This window comes from Monopterus albus, unplaced genomic scaffold, assembly GCF_001952655.1.
Source record: "Monopterus albus unplaced genomic scaffold, M_albus_1.0 scaffold58.1, whole genome shotgun sequence".
NCBI lineage: Eukaryota > Metazoa > Chordata > Actinopteri > Synbranchiformes > Synbranchidae > Monopterus > Monopterus albus.
This window is the reverse complement of record NW_018127938.1, coordinates 2,167,956-2,190,482: the sequence shown is the minus strand read 5'-3', so window position 1 is coordinate 2,190,482 and position 22,527 is coordinate 2,167,956. Positions and strand designations below refer to the sequence as shown.

The window sequence follows — 22,527 nt, the reverse complement described above, 5'->3', positions numbered from 1 at the left end:
TATATACGTCATGCAAATAAAAGAAAATTAAAATTGGGAAAATTCTGTTGTAGATTTTCGTGTATCTTATAAAATCCAAGTTTTAGAAGCTTCACTAAGAAGCAGTTGCAAAGAAGTGAAATTTAAAGGCTGCTCCGGCCCGAGCGTAATCAGAGTTGAGCGCGTATCCGTGACGTAATCAACAAGCGACTACATCTTGGATTGATGTTTCTTCATATCGTGCTCAGAAACGGTTTATTTTACCGACAAGGTTGTGTATAATGATGTTTATTTCCACTTTTCGTCATCATTTTGACTTATTCTCCAAAACACTTAAAACAGAGAGTCGCAGCTGCTTCTCTGCCTTTAGATGTCTCCAACTTCCAGCTGAAAATGGAGGAAATGTGTGTAGTCGCTGCTTTGTGTTTTCGCCTGTCTTTGCTGCAGCTAGCTGATTTAGCTAGCTTTGGAGTAATGAGTAACTTTTGCAGAACTTTGTGAAATCTCACATGAGATTTAGTTAAATGAGCTAATGGTATGTTGTATTCTTAAATGATGTGTTGAAATGCTTCAATAGCCAAATGTTAACGTATCTTTAGCTGGTGAACGAGGTTTACATTTAACTCCATAACTTATTTGATTGGGGAAATTCAAGCAGTCATTGTGAAAAACCACAATAACCAGAAAAGCCGCTATTGGCTAATTTATCTATACAGATTGATTATTTTCAGCTCGGACATGGTTAAATGTCGCTGCTATATTGTTAACGGTTACTAAATATGGGGTCTCTTTGAAAAGGTGATATTAAGGTTAACAGGTACCTCAAAAAGAACAGGAACACAATGTGGGTTATGTAGCTATCGCTACTTATTATTGTGAAGTGGTGGAATCTGTTGCAAGCTAAAACTACTGTATATGAGAAGGGAACCACCTGTTATTTGCGAATAACATTAATGTAGTTACTACTTCAATTCTGCAAGTGGCCATGTTTCACACAGTCTTAATATGGCGCCTCTCTGAATCAAGAATTTATACATATTTTTTGAAAGTACCTGTTGAATTTAAACGGGTCATTCCTTACAGTGAACAGCAATGAAACTCATACTATATAAACAAGTCCTTGAGCTGCTGTGAACCTGTTGACCTAGAAATGAGAATATTTAATAATTCGGAGATTAAATTTGATGGTAACTACAGTTGCGACCCTAACATAGAATTAGCATCATTCTAGTGGTTTTGGACAGTGTAGTAGGCAGATATAAGAATGATGTTTGTCAGGGCAGATTTTGGAGGCTGGTTTAATTTTCTTCACCACAACTGAAACTTATCTGAATTAAAGATATTCTAGTAATGTGCCCTGGCCTGCTAAAACAATGCGGTTGTTTTGAATATCTTAGTTACAGGGTTGCCTGTTTCTTTGCATGACTCAAAGAGTTGGTGAATCCCTGGATGAAGCCAGTTTCATTCCATGCATATTTAAACTACAAAGATTTAACTGTTGGTCAAACTGGAGGAGGAGGAGTTACTAACATTTTTCATTGAATTTTATTCTGTCTCCCTATTCCTTCCCTATCTTCTTGTTGCTTTTTCCACTCACTCTAATTAGGAGACCAGGGTGGTGGTGTAACTCCAAGCAGAGTCCAGATACCGCTGAGGAACTCTGCCAGGTTGTAGTCTAATATTTTGGTGATGACCTTTATTGTGGGAAAAGCTTGAGAACGACAACTTTTGCATGCAGCAAGGGTACTTTACAGAAGAATATCTGAAACAAAGTGTCAGCAGAAAAACTAAAGAATGAACAAGCCATAAGTGTAAAAATCTAGAGGACCAAAGGGGAGGAGAGGACAGGGGGTGAGGAGAGGGGTGTTGGGGATGGGGTTGAAGAGCCAAAGGAGGACGTCATGGTTCACAGCGGCTCTGCTTCCCCAATGAAAACAACACTGTCAGCATCACCTCATTTAACTCTTCCTGCTACAGCACCGCCTCGGCAAGTAGCACCTCCACTGGTGCCTCCCCTGGGAGATACTACTGGTCAGGACCAGACCCCTGCAAAACTTCTCACCACAGACTTGACTTCCAACTCTAACTCAGCGCATCCTTCTACTCCATCTCTTGCTGATGCAGAAGCTCACGTTGTAACCCTAGCAAAAGCACTTACAACAAACTCGGGCCCAGCATCAGCCCGGTCCTCTACGCAGACACCAATCCCTACTCATGTCCAGTTCAATGGCCGTACATCAAGCAGGAAGAGGACTCCCAAGGCCTGCGACTGCTGTGGACCCAACAGTACAGGGCACAATGTCAGAACCTCAGGCAGAGGAAGGGGGAGAGGGAGAGGTAGGGGGGCTGGCGGTCACTTTGGGGACACCCCAAAAAGAAGACTGGGGGGCCAGCTGACACGTATCAGGAGCTTTGACCTGACCAAGGAGATAGCAGAGGATGAAGATGACACCTCTGAGAAGATGCAAAAGACTGTAGTAGTGGCTGATACTCAGTCACGAACCCCTGTTTCCCGAGTGGTCACATCACTGCAGGGTGGACTGTTACCGAACTGTGGTGCTCTAGACAAAGGGGATATACAGAAAAATGAAGACGCATTGATAGGGGGGTCAGGGGTTGCTGGTGCAGTAGTGAAAGGAGCTGGAAATAGCATGGATGTGGAGATGAGGTTGTCAGGAATGGCAGGCAGGGGAGCATTAGTGGTTAGAAGGAGAGGGAGGGGAGTGAGGAGAGCTACGATCGCATCAAAAATGAAAGTAGAAGGTGATATAACGGGGGGGGATGGAGGTGGTGTTATCAGCTCTGAAAATGATGCCGTAGCTCGATCACAGGTAGCGCAGAAGCAGGAGGAGAGTAGAAATGCACAGATGGATCATGGAGAGCAAACGGATTCCATCATGGTCAGATCTCCGTTTGGAAATGGAGACACGGTAGACCTATCAGACACTGAACCTGAAGGAGAGGCAAAGGAGGACAACATTATCATGTGTGAAACAGGAAATGAACTACTATCCATCTCACAACAGTTAGGTCCTGCTTCAAGGTCAGAAACTCTCCAGGACCCTGACTCTGAGATGCAGGAGGACCAAATCCCTGACACAGCAGACCAAGCTTCTTTACCAGTAACTCTGCCCAATGGAAACATCACCACACCAACAGACCATAACCGCAGCTCCACGCCCATGGAAGTGGGAACTTCTCATCCATCCATGGTCTCTCCTCCAAACCAGTGTCCTATTACAGTGTGCAGCTTGCAGCACCACTGGGCATTAAGAGACCACATGCTATACTGTCACATCGGAACCTGGAAGGAAGACATGTCAGGTAAGGATCAGTCAGAAGACACCAAGACGGATGGAAAGACTCACAGTGTAGAGAGCCTGGAGCAGCTCACTGATTTGGTCCACGGTAAGTTGTTTTGGGAGCATACATGAATATATTCGTCATCTTTGCAGTTTGCTCAAACGAAGCATTAGTTTTTACACACACTTAAAGAAGTAAGGGCTGAAGATGTCTGTACTTTTTTGTGTCATGACATCCACCAGAACATATGGTCTTATCTATGAAACAGTAACTCACACAGTTTGTCTAAACTTTATGCATAATTAAGAAGATTTATGGTATATTTTCTTATTTCCCCTTTTTAATAAATAAACTAATAAAGGATGATTAATGTAGGAAAAAATGCGAAATATGAAAGACTCCACTTTAATGTTTTTCTTTGAGTTTGCAGACCCCCCCACCCCACCACAGACTCGGTGTTATAAGCTTGGAATTGGTCTGTGGCCCTGAACCTAAGTGCCAGCAGATATTTTGGCTTTCAGGCCACACATTTAATTTAGGATCAACCCTGATTTACCTAGATTTTCATATGGGGGGAACACATCAGTCATCTGCACATGTGTCATGAATCAGAAATAGGGATTGTTTTTCTTCTCAACATTAATATCTGAGGCCCTTTCATGCAGACGTAGTTCTGTCCTTAGAGAATAAAGTCTTGTGCTTTGTAAGTTGTTGGCAGGTAATATGTATCAAAATTACTACAACTTTGCTGCAAGTGCTATGCAAATATAAATAATACTGCACTCAAACTCACAAAAATGTATATTGCATTTATACTGCTTGCATTCATCAGTGCACAGGCCTGAATGTGTTAGAATTATAACTGGCTGGTACAGAATCAGCATTTTGAATGTGAGTTTTAACATTTTTTGAACTCTGTTTCCTCTCAGTGAGACGGATGTCCTAGAATATCTGAGGAACAAAGGCAACTCTGACCTCAGCAACAGGTTAGTGCTCACACAGTCTGCCTGAATCCGCTCGTCTGAGTGTTAATGTGGACCTGCGATGCATTTGGACACATCTGGGTACAATCTCTATTACACAAGAAGGACAGTGATAACAGATTAGCGTTTTCCCAGCTGTTGGCTAACGTATCTCAGGTTGTTCAAAACCTATGGCCTATGAATTATCAGACTACAGCACCTAGTGCTTATATACTGTATGTGCTTCTGTTTTTTGGAATATTATTTTTAATCTCTAACCTCTTTCTATCTTAATCTGTGCATGTCATCCTAAAAATGGCCTTCACAATACAGTATAACAGCCACATCGCAGGTTTCTGTTTAAAACTGCGTTTATCCTCTTGTTGTGCCTGCCCTAGGGGGCTTGACATTAAAGGGGAGATGACTCGGTACAGGGCAGGGCTGGCCTCTGCTCCTATCGCAGGCTTCATGGTGATGTATAACAAACACACCCTGAGCTTGGAGGACCTCGGGACACTGGAAGAGCAGAACTGGCTTAATGACCAGGTAAAGAAAAGCTTTCTTGCCACAATCACTGTCCAGCCTACTAAATGAAAGTCACTCTTGATTCGGGCTTATAGCACCTCATAACCTTTGGCCTCGGCACAAAGGAAAGAGTATTACTAATGCTGGACAGCCCTTTCACTTCTCTCTCTGTCTGTTCCTCTGGCTGTTAGATTATCAACATGTATGGAGAGCTCATTATGGAAGCAACACAGCACAAGGTGAGTCAGGGCTTAAAATTTACTTTGTTCCTCAACCAAGAGGAAGTGTAGAAAAAAGTCTAGGTGTATAGTGACCAGACTTTAATGTGGTTGAACATGTTCTTAACTCCAACCAGATCTCAGATGACTAACTGCTGCCACACTGACAATAGGGCCACAAATTTTACAACTGCTTTCTACTGAGATTAAATTTTAGCCACAGTTCCCTCTGTTGCAGCTGTGGTAGATCAGACACTGAGAATATTTGTGTAAATTCCCGTTCTTTCCTCCCTGATTTTTGCGTCCCTGAATGAGAACACCTTAAAATGCATAATACATGAGACCCAATGCAAATTCCTGTGCAGGACCCATTGTGATTCCTTAGTAAATGAACACATGCAATTTCACTGTTTAGCACCAGAAAATGAGCTGCTAAACCTTAGTAAATATCCCCCTTAGACATTTATTAAATAAATGTAAACTTGACTTTGTAATGTGTTACTGTGTTTGATTCTTTTCTCTCAGGTTCATTTTTTCAACAGCTTTTTCCACAAGCAGCTGGTTGCCAAGGGCTATGATGGTGTGAAGAGATGGACGAAAAAAGTACGGAGGAGGATTTTGGAGTCTTGCTATTCTTCAGCTGTTTAAACAGTAATGATAGTAACTGAAATCTCCAGCTTCAAATTAATTGAGAGAGAGCTTCACACACAGCACTTACCCTTTTGCTGCAGAAAATGGTTTTGGATCACTGTCAATGTGTTTGTCACAGGCTAAATGCATTGTGCTTACTATATATTAAAAAAAATGTCCAGTGATTTTTGAAAACACCATTTGACACCAAGTTGCAGTCAGACCTGTTAGGTGAAGGAAGTGGAAATGTCAAACAAAGATGCTGATCAACCTGTTTGTTCTGTAGTTTGTAGCTTTTAGAAGGTCTGTCACTTATAAAACACTTAATGCCCCATAATATGACTTATATTTAGTGCACACATGAATTATTGTAGGTGTCTTGTAGTAGACACCTGCAGAATTTTGTTTCTTGGATATTTATTTTGTGTTTGTTAATAAGTGGGAATTTTTTTTCTTAGGTAGACCTGTTCTCCAAGTGGTTGTTACTAATTCCCATCCATTTGGAAATCCACTGGTCTCTCGTCACGGTCACCATGGCAACCAAAACCATCAGCTATTATGACAGCCAAGGGATTGTTTTTAGACACACCACAGATGTGAGTGCCACTGTGCATGTTGATGTCTTTGAGCTGTAGTTCATCGTTTTAGATTTGGGATGATGTTAAATCTCTGCAGAGCAAACCAGCGTTGATAAGACAGGATCAGGAGTAATCCAGCTTTTCTGCTCTCTGCCCTGACAGATTAATAATCCATAAGTTCTTGGCAAAAGAACAAAACTGCATGAGATAGATTTAGTTTCGTGTATTTCAGTCCTGCCGGAGAGATGGGGTGCAGGTGAAGATATGGTGGACTTAACACAAAACTTTAAATGTTGGTCACATTCTCACCGTCTCCTTAACTAGCCTGAGGAGTGTCTGAATCCTCCAAATCCTTGACAGACTTTCCTCGAAACTATTTCAGTCCTTGCATAACCCACACTATCTTCTGGAATCCAAATTGAAATTTAAGTTTGTTGAAAATGGTTGAAGGTATTTATAAAGTCAAATAATGAATTTAAAGTAGAGGTTTAGCGCTAGTCCACCATTTTCACAGTAGCTTAGCTCTGTCCTCTGTGTGTGTGTGTGTGTGTGTGTGTGTGTGTGTGTGTGTGTGTGTGTGTGTGTGTGCGTGCGCGCGCCCGCCCGCATGTGCTCTTCTCTCTCAGAACATCATGAAATACCTTCAGTCTGAAGCTAGAGAGAAGAAACAGACGGCTTTCCAGAAAGGTTGGAAGATTACTATCATCAAGGTAACACTAATGCTCAGGGTGTGTTCACCATGCGGCTGTAAACCTTTATATCAATATTAACATTTCTAATACTTATTTGTTAATGTGAAGGAGTAAACAAACACATTTCTGTAAGGTTTATTACTGTTGATGGACTCAGGAGTTACTTTCGATCAGCATATAAACCTTAAACAAGACATAATCAGGTTTCTGTTGCATTCTCTTTTTTCCCCCAGTATCTTACAGTATCCTACTACAAATACTATAGCTTAGTTCCATCTGTGCACAGTAAATACAGTACATGCATATAGAGACACGCACTGTTCTGTTGAGAAGCTGTAACTGTGCTATTGTGCTCTGGCTACCCGGCTAACTCGGACTTGTTGACTCCTCAGGGTATTCCACAGCAGAAAAATGACAGCGACTGTGGAGTGTTTGTCCTTGAGGTGAGACATATTTCTTTCTCGCTGTTACTGCTGTCTTCCTATCCTTAGGTCATCACCCGGTTCTTTTTTATTTTCCTCATCTCTTATCCCTGCTTGCCTCCTGTCTTTGCCTTGTGTGTCTAGTTTCTTGGCAGGAAAGGAAATAAAGTAGATCTGTCTCCAGTTGCTTTCCTGCCTCAGTCTCCCAAGGGGCTAAAGACATTGGAGAGAAGCTTCTGTCATTGTCCAGACTTAATGTCGATGCAGCTGTGGGTGTGGATTGTTTAATGTCATTATCTGTCTTTCTATCTCTCAGTACTGCCGCCGTCTCTCCATAAAGCAGCCTCTGCAATTCACTCAGGAGGACATGCCTCACATCCGCAAGAGAATCTATAAGGAGCTGTGTGACTGTCGCCTTAACGATTGAACAACTCAGTATTGGCCTCCTTTGCTCATGAACTGTTTGCCTAGTTACATGGGATGGTCTCACTCAGTCAGACGGCCTGTTTCACTGGCCGCCTGTTACATAAGCTAACACAACATGGCTATCTATATTCCGAGGAGCCTGAACTGCCAGTCTGCCTGTATGACAGACAGCAGAGCGGCTGTCATGTGGGACTTTTTGTGACCTCAGTAAGAGTCTGTAGCTGAGCAGGTTTTTACTTGCAAAGTTTCAAAGAACTACTGATGTGGCCCCCTACTGACCCTTGAATGCTGGACTTGTACCCTTTGTGTTCTGCAATTACCATCTCCACTGGATTTTAACCGAATGGCCAAACAGTCACCGTTAAGAACACAGCAGGGAGCTTGGACCTTGGACCTTGACTGAGGACACAGGTGTCAGACCAGCCTGAACCGATGGGCTGGACTTTCCCCTCCCCGATGGAGTGGCCTTAAATCCCGGACGGCCATTTTGAACTGAGTGACATTTTTAACAGTTAATTTGATGCTGGTCTCAGCAGCAGTAATACGCTTATAGTTCTGTGTTTTGTAACATGTTATTAAAACTAGGATGTGAGATCCAGTGGACCAACTGGTCACTTAAAACTTGAAGGTTTGAGTTGGTTTCCTTCTCTCGGACTACAGATATTTGCACGGTCAGAGGCCAATTTACTGAAGAGTCTAGAATAGCCTTTGAATGTACTGATCACATTTTCTTCCTGACTGCATTTCAGGGTCAGCACCTCAACAGCATACAGGCCCACGGCACATTTTGGCTGTGGCTTGAAACAGGGATATCATTTTTCAAAAGTAGTTTTAGTTTGAAATATCACATTTGTGATCATTTCATTTTAAAATCCCAAATTTTCCATCACATAGTTTCTTGCCATTTTGTTTTCCTGTGATCACATCCATATGATTTTGAGCATGTTTCCAGCCAGAAAAAAAAGCTCTTGTTCAGTGATACTTTAACATTCGGATCCATCGGTTTGAGCTGTTTCTCTTGCTGACTAGTAAGTTTCATATTGCACTGTATAGCTAGCTGCTGTTATGAGGGCCACAGCATTTCATTTTGGGTAAGAAGTTTCTTCTGCTTTAGGTTGCAACTTCTTCATTTTGATGCATTAACACAGGAAGACAGTTGTGGTTGCAGAGTTGCTTCTTTACAGAGCAACAAGGACCCCAGTTATTTTGATTCTTATGTCTGATCTAGATTTTGTTATTATATTCACTTATGTATTTACAAATTGTATTGTACTTTATTGGCCTACTACTGTACATGCTTGCTTTGGCTAAAAACCACAGTGGTTTCTTGGCTGTTTTTATTGTTATTAAAAGGCCAGTTCTGTTGGAAATTTTGTGAAATCTTTTCTTAAATGGGTGGTGTGATTAACAAAATTACAAAAAAATGCTTAATTGATGAGAAAACAGCATCAGTGACATGATGGCAGGATGAATGCTGTTTTTTCAGTTCTGTTAGTAGTAATTGAGACAGAATTTAAAAAAAAAACGAACAATCCTATTTATTTAGCATACCTGTTTCTCCTCTATTACTTATCCTTGAAATGCAGTACCGATTAAAAAATAAATGTCCCTGCCCAAACTAAGGATATGAATTAACTCAATTCTTATGTCAATAAAATTCAAGGGCATATACAGTAAATTTTACTTTACACCATATCCCACCAGCAGCCTACAGTTTTTGATTATGAATCAGAAACTCTGCCGAGAGTAATAGTGCTGTGCAACAAGTCCTGATTTTACTGTGACATCTAAGCTCTGTTTAGTTCTGTTGTTTTTGCTGGCCCTCCATGTCCAACTCGCTTTCCAACATGATGCTCTGCTATGACTGTAAATTTGTATGACTGAACGTGTCCATCTGTAAGTAGATTTGTGTAATCAGAGTAGATCTAGCAAGATAAAACTGTTATTAGGAAAACTCTTAAAAGGAGTTTTATCGGCCGTGCCCGTCTATCTCTATCTCTCACTCCCGCGTCTCCGTCTGTCTGTCCGTCCAGCCATTTCAAGAATTTCAACAACAAAGATCTGTGAAAGGTAGGTGGCTTTTCTTTATTTTTTTTAACCTGGTTGGTTCTCCTTTAGGTGGCCGCCATGCCACAACAATTGTCTTGCATTTCCATGACGATATTTTATTGCTGCACGTTGATCCATCCATTAGTTCAAGATGGCCACCGGTTCATCGAATTGTTATGTTAAGCATCGGTCATAATTTAAGTGTGGGTCATCATATAAGCATTGATGTAGAAAAGGCACGTGGCATTTAATTTTTTTCTCTAACCTGGTTGAATCTCCTTTAGATGGCCGCAATGCCACCGTGATTTTATTTTTGTTCTTGATATCCTTGGTCAACTTTGCGCATCTGTCTATTTACAAAAGGTAAGTGTTGGATCTCTCTGTCTCATTTTTTCTTTCTCTCAAAAACATGACCCTGGTGTCATGAATTTCTAATCTGCTTGAATGTGAATTTTTGCAATAACACATTTTTTTCAGGAAAATCTCTAAAACTGTAAGTGCTATTTTTATTACTTGCCCTTGTCGCGGCAGCTCCTGCCTGCCTCTATCTTCTATTTTCAGTCTTTATTTCCATTTTTTGGGTATTGGAGGTGCCTGGTTTGAGACGAGAGGTCTGAGTGTATTCACACAGCTCTGTTTGGCGTGCTTTTGGCTGGCGCCTGGTTGTGTGTCCGGTGTGCCCACCATGGCCATCTGTTCTGTTAGTCTGTTTTGTGTCCTACAGGGGGCGGAGTTTAGTTAACTATCTGACTTCCTCATGCCCCCTGCCCGTTTACCAGGGTCACATACAGTCAGCATATAAGTCAGGCGTTTTAATTATCCTACTTTGGTTATTGGGGTAAATTCTGCCTGTTACTCTGTAGTCACTTTATACACGGGCACATTAGATTAATTGGCTGTACCACTGTTTGGGATACTGGTTTTCTCAAGTGTTTATTCAGCCCATAGATAATCTGTTAGAATACATTTAAATTCTGTTTTGGCATCTGAAGTACATGTATGATCTTTTGTCAAGTTAAATGGCTAGATTAGACAAACTGCATTTTTCAAACATAAACTGCACTTTGTATATTTAGTGCTGTCATCGAGATTATTACCGCCCAGATTTTGATTTAAAAATAGTTTATTGTACTTTAGTGTTAGGCCTCTGGATCATCTTGCTCTGCCAAGTTTCAAGGGGGAGACTTACGCTTCAAGTAGACCCGCTGAGGTTAGTTTAGCTTCTCATATGCTTATTATATTTTCCGGATATGTGGGGATGCCTCCCAGCAGGGGAATTTATCCTACTCCTGCAAAGCGTTCTGTCATTAACATGGGGATACTTTAGGTAGTTTCATATTTACATTGGGCTGTTGTCGGTCCTGGTTTACTCAGTAGACACTGTACCAGCCGGGAGCGCGTTTGGGTTCTTGCGAGCTAACCTGGCAGAGACAGATGACTTAGATGACTCCTTTAAAAAAATATAAATAAAAAAAATACCCAGTTTGGGTGTATTTGCCTTTTATATCTGTGATGAGAATGACAGCAGTGATACTATGAAAGCCTGATTGTCAAGTATACAGGCTCACACCATAGTGAACATGTATTATTACTGAGTTTTACTCTTTTTAACATTCTTATAGCAAGATTATACTATAGGCTGAATGTATTAAGGCTAACAGGCTTTGTATTAACAGAGGAAGAAACTAAGCTCTGCAGGGCCAATACCTCAGTTGTTAAGGTGAAAATTGGCCCTTAACAGTGTTATTTCTTCTGAGCTCTTAGCTTGGCCACATAAATTAGCCTATCCTCTTCTCGACCTTCATATATTCCTACACAGTGTACACTGAAAAGTACTTTCTAAATCAGAAGTGAGAGAAAACGAGTAGAGAACAAACATGGGAGACAGTTGTAGTGTCAATTGAGTGAGTTACACAGCTTTTTGGAAACATTACAGGTTGTACATTATCTTGCTAAATCAGTGCAGAGTGACAACCAGTTCAGCTCTAAACACAGACAGGGTTAAGATAAGCCAGGGCTTCTCCACACTACAGAGAACGAGGTCAACTGAGTTGACTCGCATCATAAAGAGACAAGGCTTTTCTCCTTCCCCTTCTTCTCAGTGTGTGGAGGAGTCAGAACTTTAACGTTTGATCATTTGGACGGTCGCTGAATCTGTCTTTAAATCTATATATTTGCTGGAAAAGTTACTGAGGTACTTGAGGGAGAAGTGCAGGTAGCTAGAATAGTAAGGAAGAGTCAAGGCAAATTATAGTGTGCAAATACAGGATATACTGAGTTGGTTTTGTGTGCCATGGTTGTGCAGTTTCCAAAACCAGAGAAGGATCTCTCTGGTTTTGTGAATCAGCCGACATGGTATGCCATTATGATCCTACCAAGAAGACGTACTGTAGAATTGATGTTGACATGTTTAAGAGGTAGATTCGGTGAGGTAGAGCCAGCTGTGACGAGCGCAGTTCAAGATAAGGATATACATAAAAGACCCAACTGTATAAAGGTGAAGAGACAAAGAAGCACCACATCTCTCACTTCCACTCATTTGTATTTGAACATTACACTTACAAACTAGCAAACCTACATTTTTTTTTTGACTAGATTTTTTTTTTCCCTCCTCCACTTTCTAAATTGACCATACTGTGTTTCACAACGCCCTAGTTGCCTATTTGAAAGCACCAGTCATGGACAATAAGGCCATTGTGAGGGAAAGTAGACAGGATATAATATTTGATAAATTAGAAAAAAGTACATTGTTCTTTTTGGTTGAAAAGTTGCAGTGTACCAAGTTGTTTCCTGTCCCACCAGAGGAGCTGACACGGGATGCTGGGACCCAGAAATTGACGTATTCAGCTGTGAAAAAGATGAACACAATGCCGTATCAGACCCTCATCGACAATGATGACGCCTCTGCACCACAAGTTGTTGATCTCTTCAGAGACGTCAGATATACATTTATGTCCACTACATTAAGTCTTTATTTTCTCTGTACTTAATGTCTGAGTGACTTTTTTTTTGTTGATCTCTTCAGAGACGTCAGATATCCATTTATGTCCACTTCATTAAGTCTTTATTTTCTCTGTTCTTAATGACTGAGTGACTTTTTTTCTCTTTTGACTCGGATGCCCAACCTTAGGAAACTGAAGTTGCAGAAAACAACCTGGTGATGCAAACGGGACCATAACTGATTCATCGGAGATGAGGAGGCTGGCTATAGACGTCTGCACCAACCTGTTTGATCCTGAGAGCTGAGAATGACTTGAGATCTTTTAGGGACTATATGATTAAAGGGAAGGTCAGTCAGCTTTACCCAAATCTGCCACCATCTTTTATGAAATGACTGCCCCTGAACTGTAACCTGTCCTCTGAAGTTGATGGAAATTTTGTACAAGTATTCTTGATTAAAATATTAATCATGGGTAGGCTTAGTTGTTAGATCAATAAGTAATTCTCCATACACATGAAGTTGTGCTTTAATATGTTGTAAGCCTGTCTTGATAAGTATAGTTGTGCTGTTTCTAAATCATCGCCAAATTTTGATAACTTTATTTTACTTTAGGGTTAACCTTGTTGCTTGTTGTTTTGCTCTGCCAATCTTCAAGGGGGAGATGCGCACTTCAGGTAGGCCCAGTGAGGTAAAGTCTTGCGTTTCCTATACTTATTAGATTTTCCGGACATGGGAGGCCTCCCAGCAGGGGAATTTATCCCACCCCTGTAAAGTGTTATCACTGATATGGGGATGAGTCTAGCAGTTTCAGGCATAGATGGATTGTTGTCAGAGCTCTATTGCACGGTAGCTGCAATACCAAGTGTGTATTGGGGTTCTTGGGAGGGAGCAAACCCAGCAGAGCCAGACAACGCAGATGACTAAGCTCTTGGACACTCACTTTGGGTGTATTTTCCATGATGGGAGTGATGACTACAGATGACTAGACCTTACTATGTATTATCCTGAGATGACATTTGTTGTGATCTGGTGCTGTACAAATTGAATTCAAGTGTACAGGTTGACACATGTACAATTATTTTGCAGCGGCATAATAATGTAAACAAATATCAAAATACTGTTAATGAAGCATTGCATATTTTTTCAGCACATTTTGTGAATAACACTTTAATTCTTAGAAATTGTAACTGAAATAAATGTTGTCAGAACTACAAATGTGAAGCTGGAGCACATTTCCACAGAGTATTTATTGGTGGACAATGAACAGGGGTAGATGCTGAGCTCAGTGTTTCCAATTCCTGTGTCAAATGTTATTGTTCAGGATTCTTCTCTTCAGCTCTTAAGCTCCTTGTTTTTTGTTTTTTTTTTCTGGTAAAAAGTGACAAAACTCCCTTCAAAAATCCAGCAGGTTAATTTTGCTTTTATGAGAACTAACATAACATTCAATACTACAATACATTCAATATTATATACTAAATAACCTGAGCTGTGCCAACTTAACTGTAACCTCTTCTGGTAAAGGCGTAGCTGTGATACATAAAGTTGGTTTTATTGTAATAATCACTTTTAAAATTAGGCTGCTGCTGCTGGCCAGTCAGTGCATCTCACACTTAGCAGTGCGTGTTAACATTGGACTATTCATTCAGCATTTAATAAATAGCCTATAACATATCTGATGCTCTTATCACACAGTCCAAATAATGTTTTGTAGACATTTAACAAAATGAACCTGAGGCAGGAAGGGAGCGTGTGGAGAAAGATGTCTGTGCAGAGACCTTTATGGAGACAGTTGTCTCACCACCAGCTATCCATTGCACAGTACAGTTTCAATGCAATTGGAGAAATGATGTTTTGTGGCTTTATGTGATACAAACTATGATTAGATAGATGAATGGGCTGCTTGAATTGTTATTGTGAAATGCAGAAGAATGCAAAGAAATGTGCAATGCAGGGCTAGATCTTTATGCCATAAAAACATGTTTATGAAAGTATTTAAGAACATTAAAGTTTAATATCTTGATTGACTCTAAATTGCCCATAGGAGTGAGTGCGTATGGTTGCTTGTCTACATGTCAGCCCTGTGATAGACTGGCGACCTGTCCAGTGTGTACCCCCCTCTTGCCCAGTGTCATCTGGGATTGGCTCCAGCCCCCTGCAGCCCTATTCAGGAATAAGCGGTATAAATAATGGATGAATAATATCTCTACATTTTTACCTTTACCAGTAGTTGTTGTAGTAGCAGCAGGCAGTGGAATAGTGGGATGAGAAATAAACATTCAAGAAAAAAAATCCTGTGCCCCAGTAGAGCTTTATGTTTAGTAACACCTCTGCTCCATGGGATCAGATAAATAGTTTGACTTAAGTATCACAATGCAAATATACAGAATATTACGTAGGCTCAGATCATGTGTCAGAGGCACAGGTGACCATATTAGATGGTGGTTTTTTGAAAAGTTAAGTTACATTATAGTTTGATGTTTTTACTGTAATCAACGTAATGGGAATCAGTCATCATTGGCTGTAGCCATGCTGCCCTGATTGTGTTCAATCTTGTCTCATCTTGGAAGCTGTTGGCCCTGGTTAGTACTTGGAGGAGGGGGGGGGAATCTATGATTACCAGTGTTCACACTCAGCCACTGGGGGTCCATGAACTAGTGCGCTCAACAGTATGTGCTAATCCTAAGCCTGAATAAAATGGGAGTGTTGCATGAGGAAGGACATGTGGTATAAAACCTGTCTAATCACATACATTACAGTAATGTGGATCACAGTAATCTGCTGTGATGACCCCCAAACAATGGGAACAGCAGAAAAAAGTATTAGAATCATTACTTTTTTAAAGGTCTTTTTGATGCAAAAGACCTCATGAATCCAAATATTCACATTTTTTCAGTGATTCATTCATTGATTTTGTCAAAAGTGATTTTGCTCATCAAGGGACAGGATAAGCAACATCACAATCAGCGGCTCCACTCGGTGATCTGAGCTGACTGTTCCGCAACAGATGGATATCCTAATCTTTCTCATCCTCCCCTCCTCCAACAACACTTTTATTATCGTATTATGACGTCTGTGCTGTTTACTAGAGACAGCAGACTGCTTTTCTGAGAACAACAAACACTGAACTGGGCTAATTTTGCAGGAAATTGATCAAAACAGTTAGCAGTGTATGTACCCAGAAACTTATAAAGTGATATTATTGTGTATGTTCATCACTATGAGGAATTTCTTTATTATCACATTGTTTTTGATTATTTGTTATACATTGCTATTTCTTTATTATCACATTGTTTTTGATTTGTTATACATTGCTGTTATAAAACAGTACACTTAGTACAAGTATACATATTTGTTGTCTGTCTTTATTACTTTTGTCATGTAAATGCCACCAAAGTCATACAATAATAATAATTACATTGTGCCTTATACAAAAATATTATTATAGAACAATGAGTTGTTTAGCACATACTGTACCTTATGCATCAGCATTTTAAACAGGAGGCTTGGGCTGACCTGTTGCCTCTGAGTATATGGATGGCTTGCATTTTGTCCATTTAATGGTGTCAGTGAAATCACTGGTTGTGCATTTATCATAGGTTAGGTTTGGAAAATGGTGTTGCTTGTTATGGGGCATGACCTGATACTTCGCTGTGAGCATGAATGATAGGCAAGCATCATTAAACCTGAATATGGAGTTTTTATAAGAATGCTCACCCATTCTTTGGCGCATTTAATTGTGTTGATAACCTTGGCTAGTCATCTAATATATCTGAAATTTGGGCTTTGTATGACACATACACTTGTTGATAACCTTGGCTAGTCATCTAATTTGGGCTCTGTATGACACATACACTAGACCACATTGTGTGTGTGTGTGTGTGTTCTTGTACTTGCTACATAGTTCTCTGCTACCTGTGTGTGTGTGTGTGTTCTTGTACTTTGCTACATAGTTCTCTGCTACAGAGTGAGGACAATCTTGGAAAGTGAGGACATTTTGGCTGCTCCTCACTTTCTGAAACACCTTTTTGAGGGTTAAGACTTGGTTTTATGGTTCAGGTTAGAATTTGGCTTAGGTTAGGGTTAGCCATTTAGTTGTGTTGGTAAATGTTAGGCTAAGGGGCATTATGTCAATGTCCTCAGAAAGATAGAAGCACAAGTATGTGTGTGTTTGGTTTAATGTGGTTTTGTATGTTTGCTTTCAAATGGTCTTTTGATTTTGCTTTTGGTCTTTGGAAAAGAAGAAAATAGCTCTTTGTGGTCAGGGAGAAATATTTTAAAAGGCATAATTTTGTACTTTGAGTCTGGATGTTTTGCCTCTCCCGCTGAATGGTTTGTGTGTCATTGTGTGCACCTGGACTTGTCAACCAATTGTTCACTGATTGAAATAACTTAATTTACCACCAGGATGCTGTCTGATTGCAGGCCTTTAGATTAAGACTGACTGAGCTGTAGGTCAGATCTTCATTGAATGTCTGACTATATGCGTTTAAATGAGTGCAGAGGTTTGTGGCTTGTTGATTCTTTGTACGTGTGTAGAGTCATCTGACTCTTAATTGAAAGTAAAGTGTCAATGAAATGAATGAGGTGTGTGCCTCCACATTTTCTTGTATAACCTGAATCCACGCTGGCTGTTGCGACTCCAGTTGCTTGTGAGTTTCTGTGCGTATGTGTACAGATGCAGGGTTATGCTGATGAGTCATGTCTGAAGGTCGCACTGTGAGGACTGATGGGTTAAATTTTCAAAAAGGAGAGTGAGATACCACAGTGTGTAGGCAAAACCTCTCAGCACGCCTCGCTAACGGTACATAAGGAAAGCAAAGTGAGGTGCAGAAGCTTTCTCAGAGTGATTTGTATGTGTGCCTGACTGAAAGCCAGCTACAAGGGAACAGATTGATTTTATTTCTGTGTTCATGTACTGTACATGAGTTGTTGTGGAAGGTGCAAACTGGCACTGATGTCCACAGCGTGCAGAGTCATGACTTGTAAACTGGACAAAGTGTGCCCTGTATAAATGAACGTCTTTGTCCGTGGGAAAGAAAAGGATTTTATTTGTGTGTAAACCTATTGAACAGAGGTCAAACTCCAAACTCAAGCTACAGCTACAAACACTGAACTCAATGAGCAGAAGAAAACAGGAGGGAAATGTTTATCTGTCTGGAAACACAATAAAAGAAAAAAGGACTAAAGGCATATATTGCTTAGTAAAGGATGAAATCAGATTAAATCATGACTTCCTGTTTATTCTACAATAGTAATGTGTTCGGTGTTCCTGGAGAGGACAGAATTCATTTTTAATAACATTAAATTATTAATGCGTTTACACTAAGCTCCCCTGTTGCGAAAGATTTAAAGAAAGAAAATAAAGTAAAATACATACAATACACATTGTAATAGAAATGTCATGCATGCATTTACTCTGCCATAATTAAATGAAACTGAATACAGTATATTGTTTTTTGTGACATGAATTTCCCATACCATACTACAGCGTATCTTCCTTACACTGAAAATGCTGCTGAGGCAACTGTTACAACTGAGATCTAGTCACAATGTTGATGTTGCTGTATGAGATGGGTCAGGTCAGTTTGTCTGAAGTGATAAGGTCTCAGAGAAATAACTATAGGCCTATATATTTTCTAGCCATTTTATTTGTAGCACAGTTTTTAGTTCTAATTTTGTTGAAGGCTGAAATGTTATGTGTGAAGAAGTAATGTTATTCTATGAAAGAATAAAGGTCAGCTCTGAACCAAAACTCCATTGTTAACAACAAGCAGGTTTGCCGTATTATTTGAGTGGGGAAATGGTGAATAAGACAAGATAAATGCGAGACTTTTGCCAGATAAGGTCATGATTTTTAACGCTGGTCACTGCCTTCTAAGAGGCGGTACCATTTACTGACATTCTTGACCTTTATCACAGTCAAAATATGGTCCATTTTGACACCACACAGAAGGACCCATGATTATAATCCTGGGCAAACACAACTCTCACCTACTAGGGCAGCTTGCAAGTGTACTTTCATGCATCTGTCTGGCTCAGTGGCTTTGAAGGTCAAGCCCATCTTCTGTGAGACAGATCACAGTGGGGGCACAAACACAGTCATAGTAGGAAACGGTGATGCAGTATTTACAGTATGCACATATTATGTGTGTGTCTGATACGGATGAGGAGGCAGTGAAGGACATTGCTGTTTTCTTTCTGTGTATTTGTATTATTTATTACATGCTGATGTTTGTGTGTATGTCTGTGTACGTGCTCAGGTGCATGTGTCTCAGCACCCCTCTCAAACTACCAGATGGCAATGTTTTCTAATCACAGTTGCATTACTTATGTAGTAAATCCTCCTGTTGAACAACCAGCACACATTGATACACAGAGTCTTCTCATTTGCTCATCTTCCATAGAAGTGCATGCACACAAAGCACCAAGATACACACACAGACACCTTGTTAATATCCTAACAGAATTCTAACATGCACACATGACCCACACATTATTAATTAAACACAAAGCTAATGGACATCTTGTGATATATTTGGGCAGAGGAAACTGGTTGAGTGGGAATCAACAAAAAGCAGGAAGTTCAAGCTGCACTTAATGTTATAGCTTCAACAAACCTGACTGGTTACACACAGTGGTCTCATCTCTCAGCGGTGTGGAGTTCCTATTTCACACAGTGAGGACAGTATTATGCCAGTGTGCAAATACTGTGAAAAAAAATACTTATTATAGCAATGGTCATGTTTTCATCTATGTACAAATATTTGCATAGCCTCAAGATCTCATGATTTAGAGATTTTATTTCAGCTTAACACAGGGATGTCTAAATGTGAGACTGGGTCAGTCCATTGACATGCAAAGATAGGGACTGAATTGATTTGCATTCAGTTCTCTTTGTTCCCTTTTATATTCAACATAATCCTTTTCTTCACTCCTTGGTTGCAAATAAAATGTGGCTCAGCTTCAGGATATAAAAAACACCTAAATAGATTGTCTTTTCAGCATCTGTTATCACAGAGATGTGTTTACATCCCAGCAGATAAATGTTTATCTCATGTGACAATATGAATTCAGACCATCTCTTTATTAATATATGACCAGTGAGTATCACATGGAGTTGTCTTTGGGTGCTGCCACTTGACAGTGTGTTTACACGCCTTCCCTCTACAAAAGAAAGGGTAATCACATGTCTACACTCAGATACGTAGCTAGGCCTTTATGCGCACTTCTCCTTTATTACCAAAAAGTGGATGGGACAGACTGAGTCCAACTACACAATGCCTATAAAGACTGAGCCAGCAGGAAGCAAGGGGTTAAATAGCTTTGTGTGCAGCTGTGTGTGTAGAAACATAGAATGGGGATGTGTGTATCTGTACAGTTTTTTTCACTAGAGCACCTGGAGGCTTGGATAGAAAAGAAGAAAGATTGCAGCTCCTGTGGGTCTCTGCTGACTAGAACAGTAGACCAAACACAACTCAGGCTTATTGATTCAAACAGATATTTCACTTTGGCTTATTTTCCTTTTCACAATACCAGTGTACAAGTTGTCCTGTTTACTGCAGTCAGTATCAGCCACTGCTGTCAAATTGTTTACTTAAGTAAAAGCAGCAATACCACAAAGTAAAAATACTCTGTTACAAGTAAAAGCATTGCATTCAAAATGTTAATTAGCAGAAAATGTACTTTAAGTACCAAAACTAAAAGTACTCATGAGGCAAAATGGCACAGTTTACATTGATGTACATCATATTATACAATTATAATTACTGATATATTGTGTACATCACATTTTATTTTGCAGCTGATAAAGGTAGAGCTGGTTTTATTGACCTCTTTCTGAAAAGTAACTTGTAACTAAAGTTAGTGAGTACAAAACAATATTTTTTAATTGTGAAATAGCAGAAAATGAAAATACTCAAGTAAAGTACATCAAAATTGTACTTAAGTATAGTACTTGAGTAAATCAACTGTAACTTTAAAACCTACAGTACATGTTTGAATCTCTAATACTGAAGCCATAGTGTTAATGAAGCTGGAGTAGCCTTACGTCACAGCCATTTTAGCAGTATACTGTCTGGGAGGGGTTTTTATTTTGCTTCACCCATCTGTGGCATGTCACATACCAACTGGAAGCTGCACTAGTTGTTTCAGAGATGTTTTCTTTAAGTGTTTCACACTGGTAGATAGAGTTGTTTATTCTATAAATCGGCTTAAAACAGACTTTATAATTATCGGTTTCATCCAGGCTTCTCTCAGTTGTTGCAGCTGTTTCCTGGTACTGACACAGGAAGATGACATCCCCATTCTTAATCCCTTAATTTTGTGCAGTTGTTTTTCCAAGCTGAGAAACACGTGTCAGTGAGCTAAACCGGAGCTACTGAAATTGTTTAGAAAAAGAAAGAAAGAAAGATACAGGTACTGATTCAGAGAGTTGGTGTCATGCCTTGAAACTGGCCTGAATATTGTTACTGTGACTGATAGCAAACCTCAAAAGATGCCTATCTAGCACCAGATGTTTACTTTTTAGCATAAATACCCCATGAGGAGATATAGTAAATGTATGAAAAAGAAAATATTCTGCCAATATGAAAAATACAATATGCACTGAAATAATATTTTTATGAATTCCAGCAAAATGAATAAATCTTCTTTCTTCAGCTTTACACAGTGAGAGTTGGTAGAAAAACTCACTCATTCATATTTTCTGATTTTCTTATTTTCTTTATGGAATATTCTGACCTGAGGCCGTTTATTGTTCATTCACACCAATAAACTGTGGACAGTCTGAGGCCATAGGTGGTGCAGTTGTAGCTACTGTATGTGTGTCTCCCTGTTAAGATTGCTGCTGCCAAGTTAGACTTTCTTGGTTTGCTGAACAGTACATTAGGGGCCCTCTACCTTCATGTTGCAGTATGTTTATGAGCCCTGGAGAGAAGCGACAGCTGTAACGTCAGGCAACAGTGCACCAGATGCACTATTACCCTCACACAAATGGTCCTGTAATTGGCAGCATAATAGAGAAAGGATTTAAAAATGAGATGCTCCTTCTTGTATCATCTTACCACCTCATTTCTCACCCTGTTAAGCTTTAAATACTTTATTTGCATAACCTGACCTTGGTGCTCAGCCAATGCGTTTGATTATTTTACGTACTTGACAAAAGAAGCTGAACGACTTGGTTGCCAAAAAACAGTAAATAGTAAATAATCACGGCCATGCAGGTCACTTGATGAGATCAGAAGTGCTTTGTGGTGGAAGAGAGACGAGGGATTTACAAAAAAAAAAGAAAGAAAGAAAAACTCGACTCTTTCTATGCTGGAGGAGAAAGGAGTACCATAACGAGCACTTATATATTAGTAAAAACATCATTACACAGTCAGTCCCAGTCTCTCTAGAGTCAAATCAAGCCTGAAAAATGAAGTGAAAGTGTAAAAAGTGAACAATAATGGTCTCATATCTCAGTGTTAGGGAAACTTTGCATCTGCCCTATTGGATTGAAATTGCGTACAACAATTGCACTTGGTATAAAGCAGAAATTTGTTACATGTGTTAGGTATTTTGAATCAGATAGAAATTGGATAGATACTTTATGTATTAGAAATGTTTAGTGGAGATAGGATGTCTAGTTAGACTGTTAAATGCTTAGGCCTGCTTATGAGTTTCTACAGGGTACATCTGGTCAAGGATAACTAGAGAGAAGAGTTGATGACTGTCAGCAGACAGGATGTTTAATATTATTATTATGACGTGTATAACTGTAGCCTTAGCCATAATATGTTCTTATGTTTAAGTCACGACATGT

General features: G+C 39.9%; 1 protein-coding gene across 1 annotated transcript; it reads left to right on the top strand.

Annotated features, from left to right (window-relative positions):
• Positions 1-164: 164 nt before the first annotated feature.
• Positions 165-8,449, top strand: LOC109961691 (uncharacterized). The gene is made up of 10 exons (XM_020602702.1): positions 165-250; positions 1,586-3,410; positions 4,204-4,268; positions 4,643-4,790; positions 4,961-5,008; positions 5,513-5,590; positions 6,076-6,213; positions 6,822-6,905; positions 7,280-7,330; positions 7,626-8,449. Exons 2-10 carry the CDS (start codon positions 1,881-1,883, stop codon positions 7,734-7,736), a joined length of 2,253 nt encoding a protein of 750 aa, XP_020458358.1. The 5' UTR covers positions 165-250; positions 1,586-1,880; the 3' UTR covers positions 7,737-8,449.
• The last annotated feature ends 14,078 nt before the right edge of the window (positions 8,450-22,527 follow it).

What these genes read in the sequence shown, in the direction of transcription:
- LOC109961691 (XM_020602702.1), top strand. Translation starts at nt 1,881, where the DNA reads ATGGTTCACAGCGGCTCTGCTTCCCCAATGAAAACAACACTGTCAGCA. An exon ending in AGTTGTTTTGGGAGCATACA is followed by an intron (nt 3,411 to 4,203) that starts TGAATATATTCG and finishes TGAACTCTGTTT; the next exon opens with CCTCTCAGTGAGACGGATGT. An exon ending in AGAACTGGCTTAATGACCAG is followed by an intron (nt 4,791 to 4,960) that starts GTAAAGAAAAGC and finishes TCTGGCTGTTAG; the next exon opens with ATTATCAACATGTATGGAGA.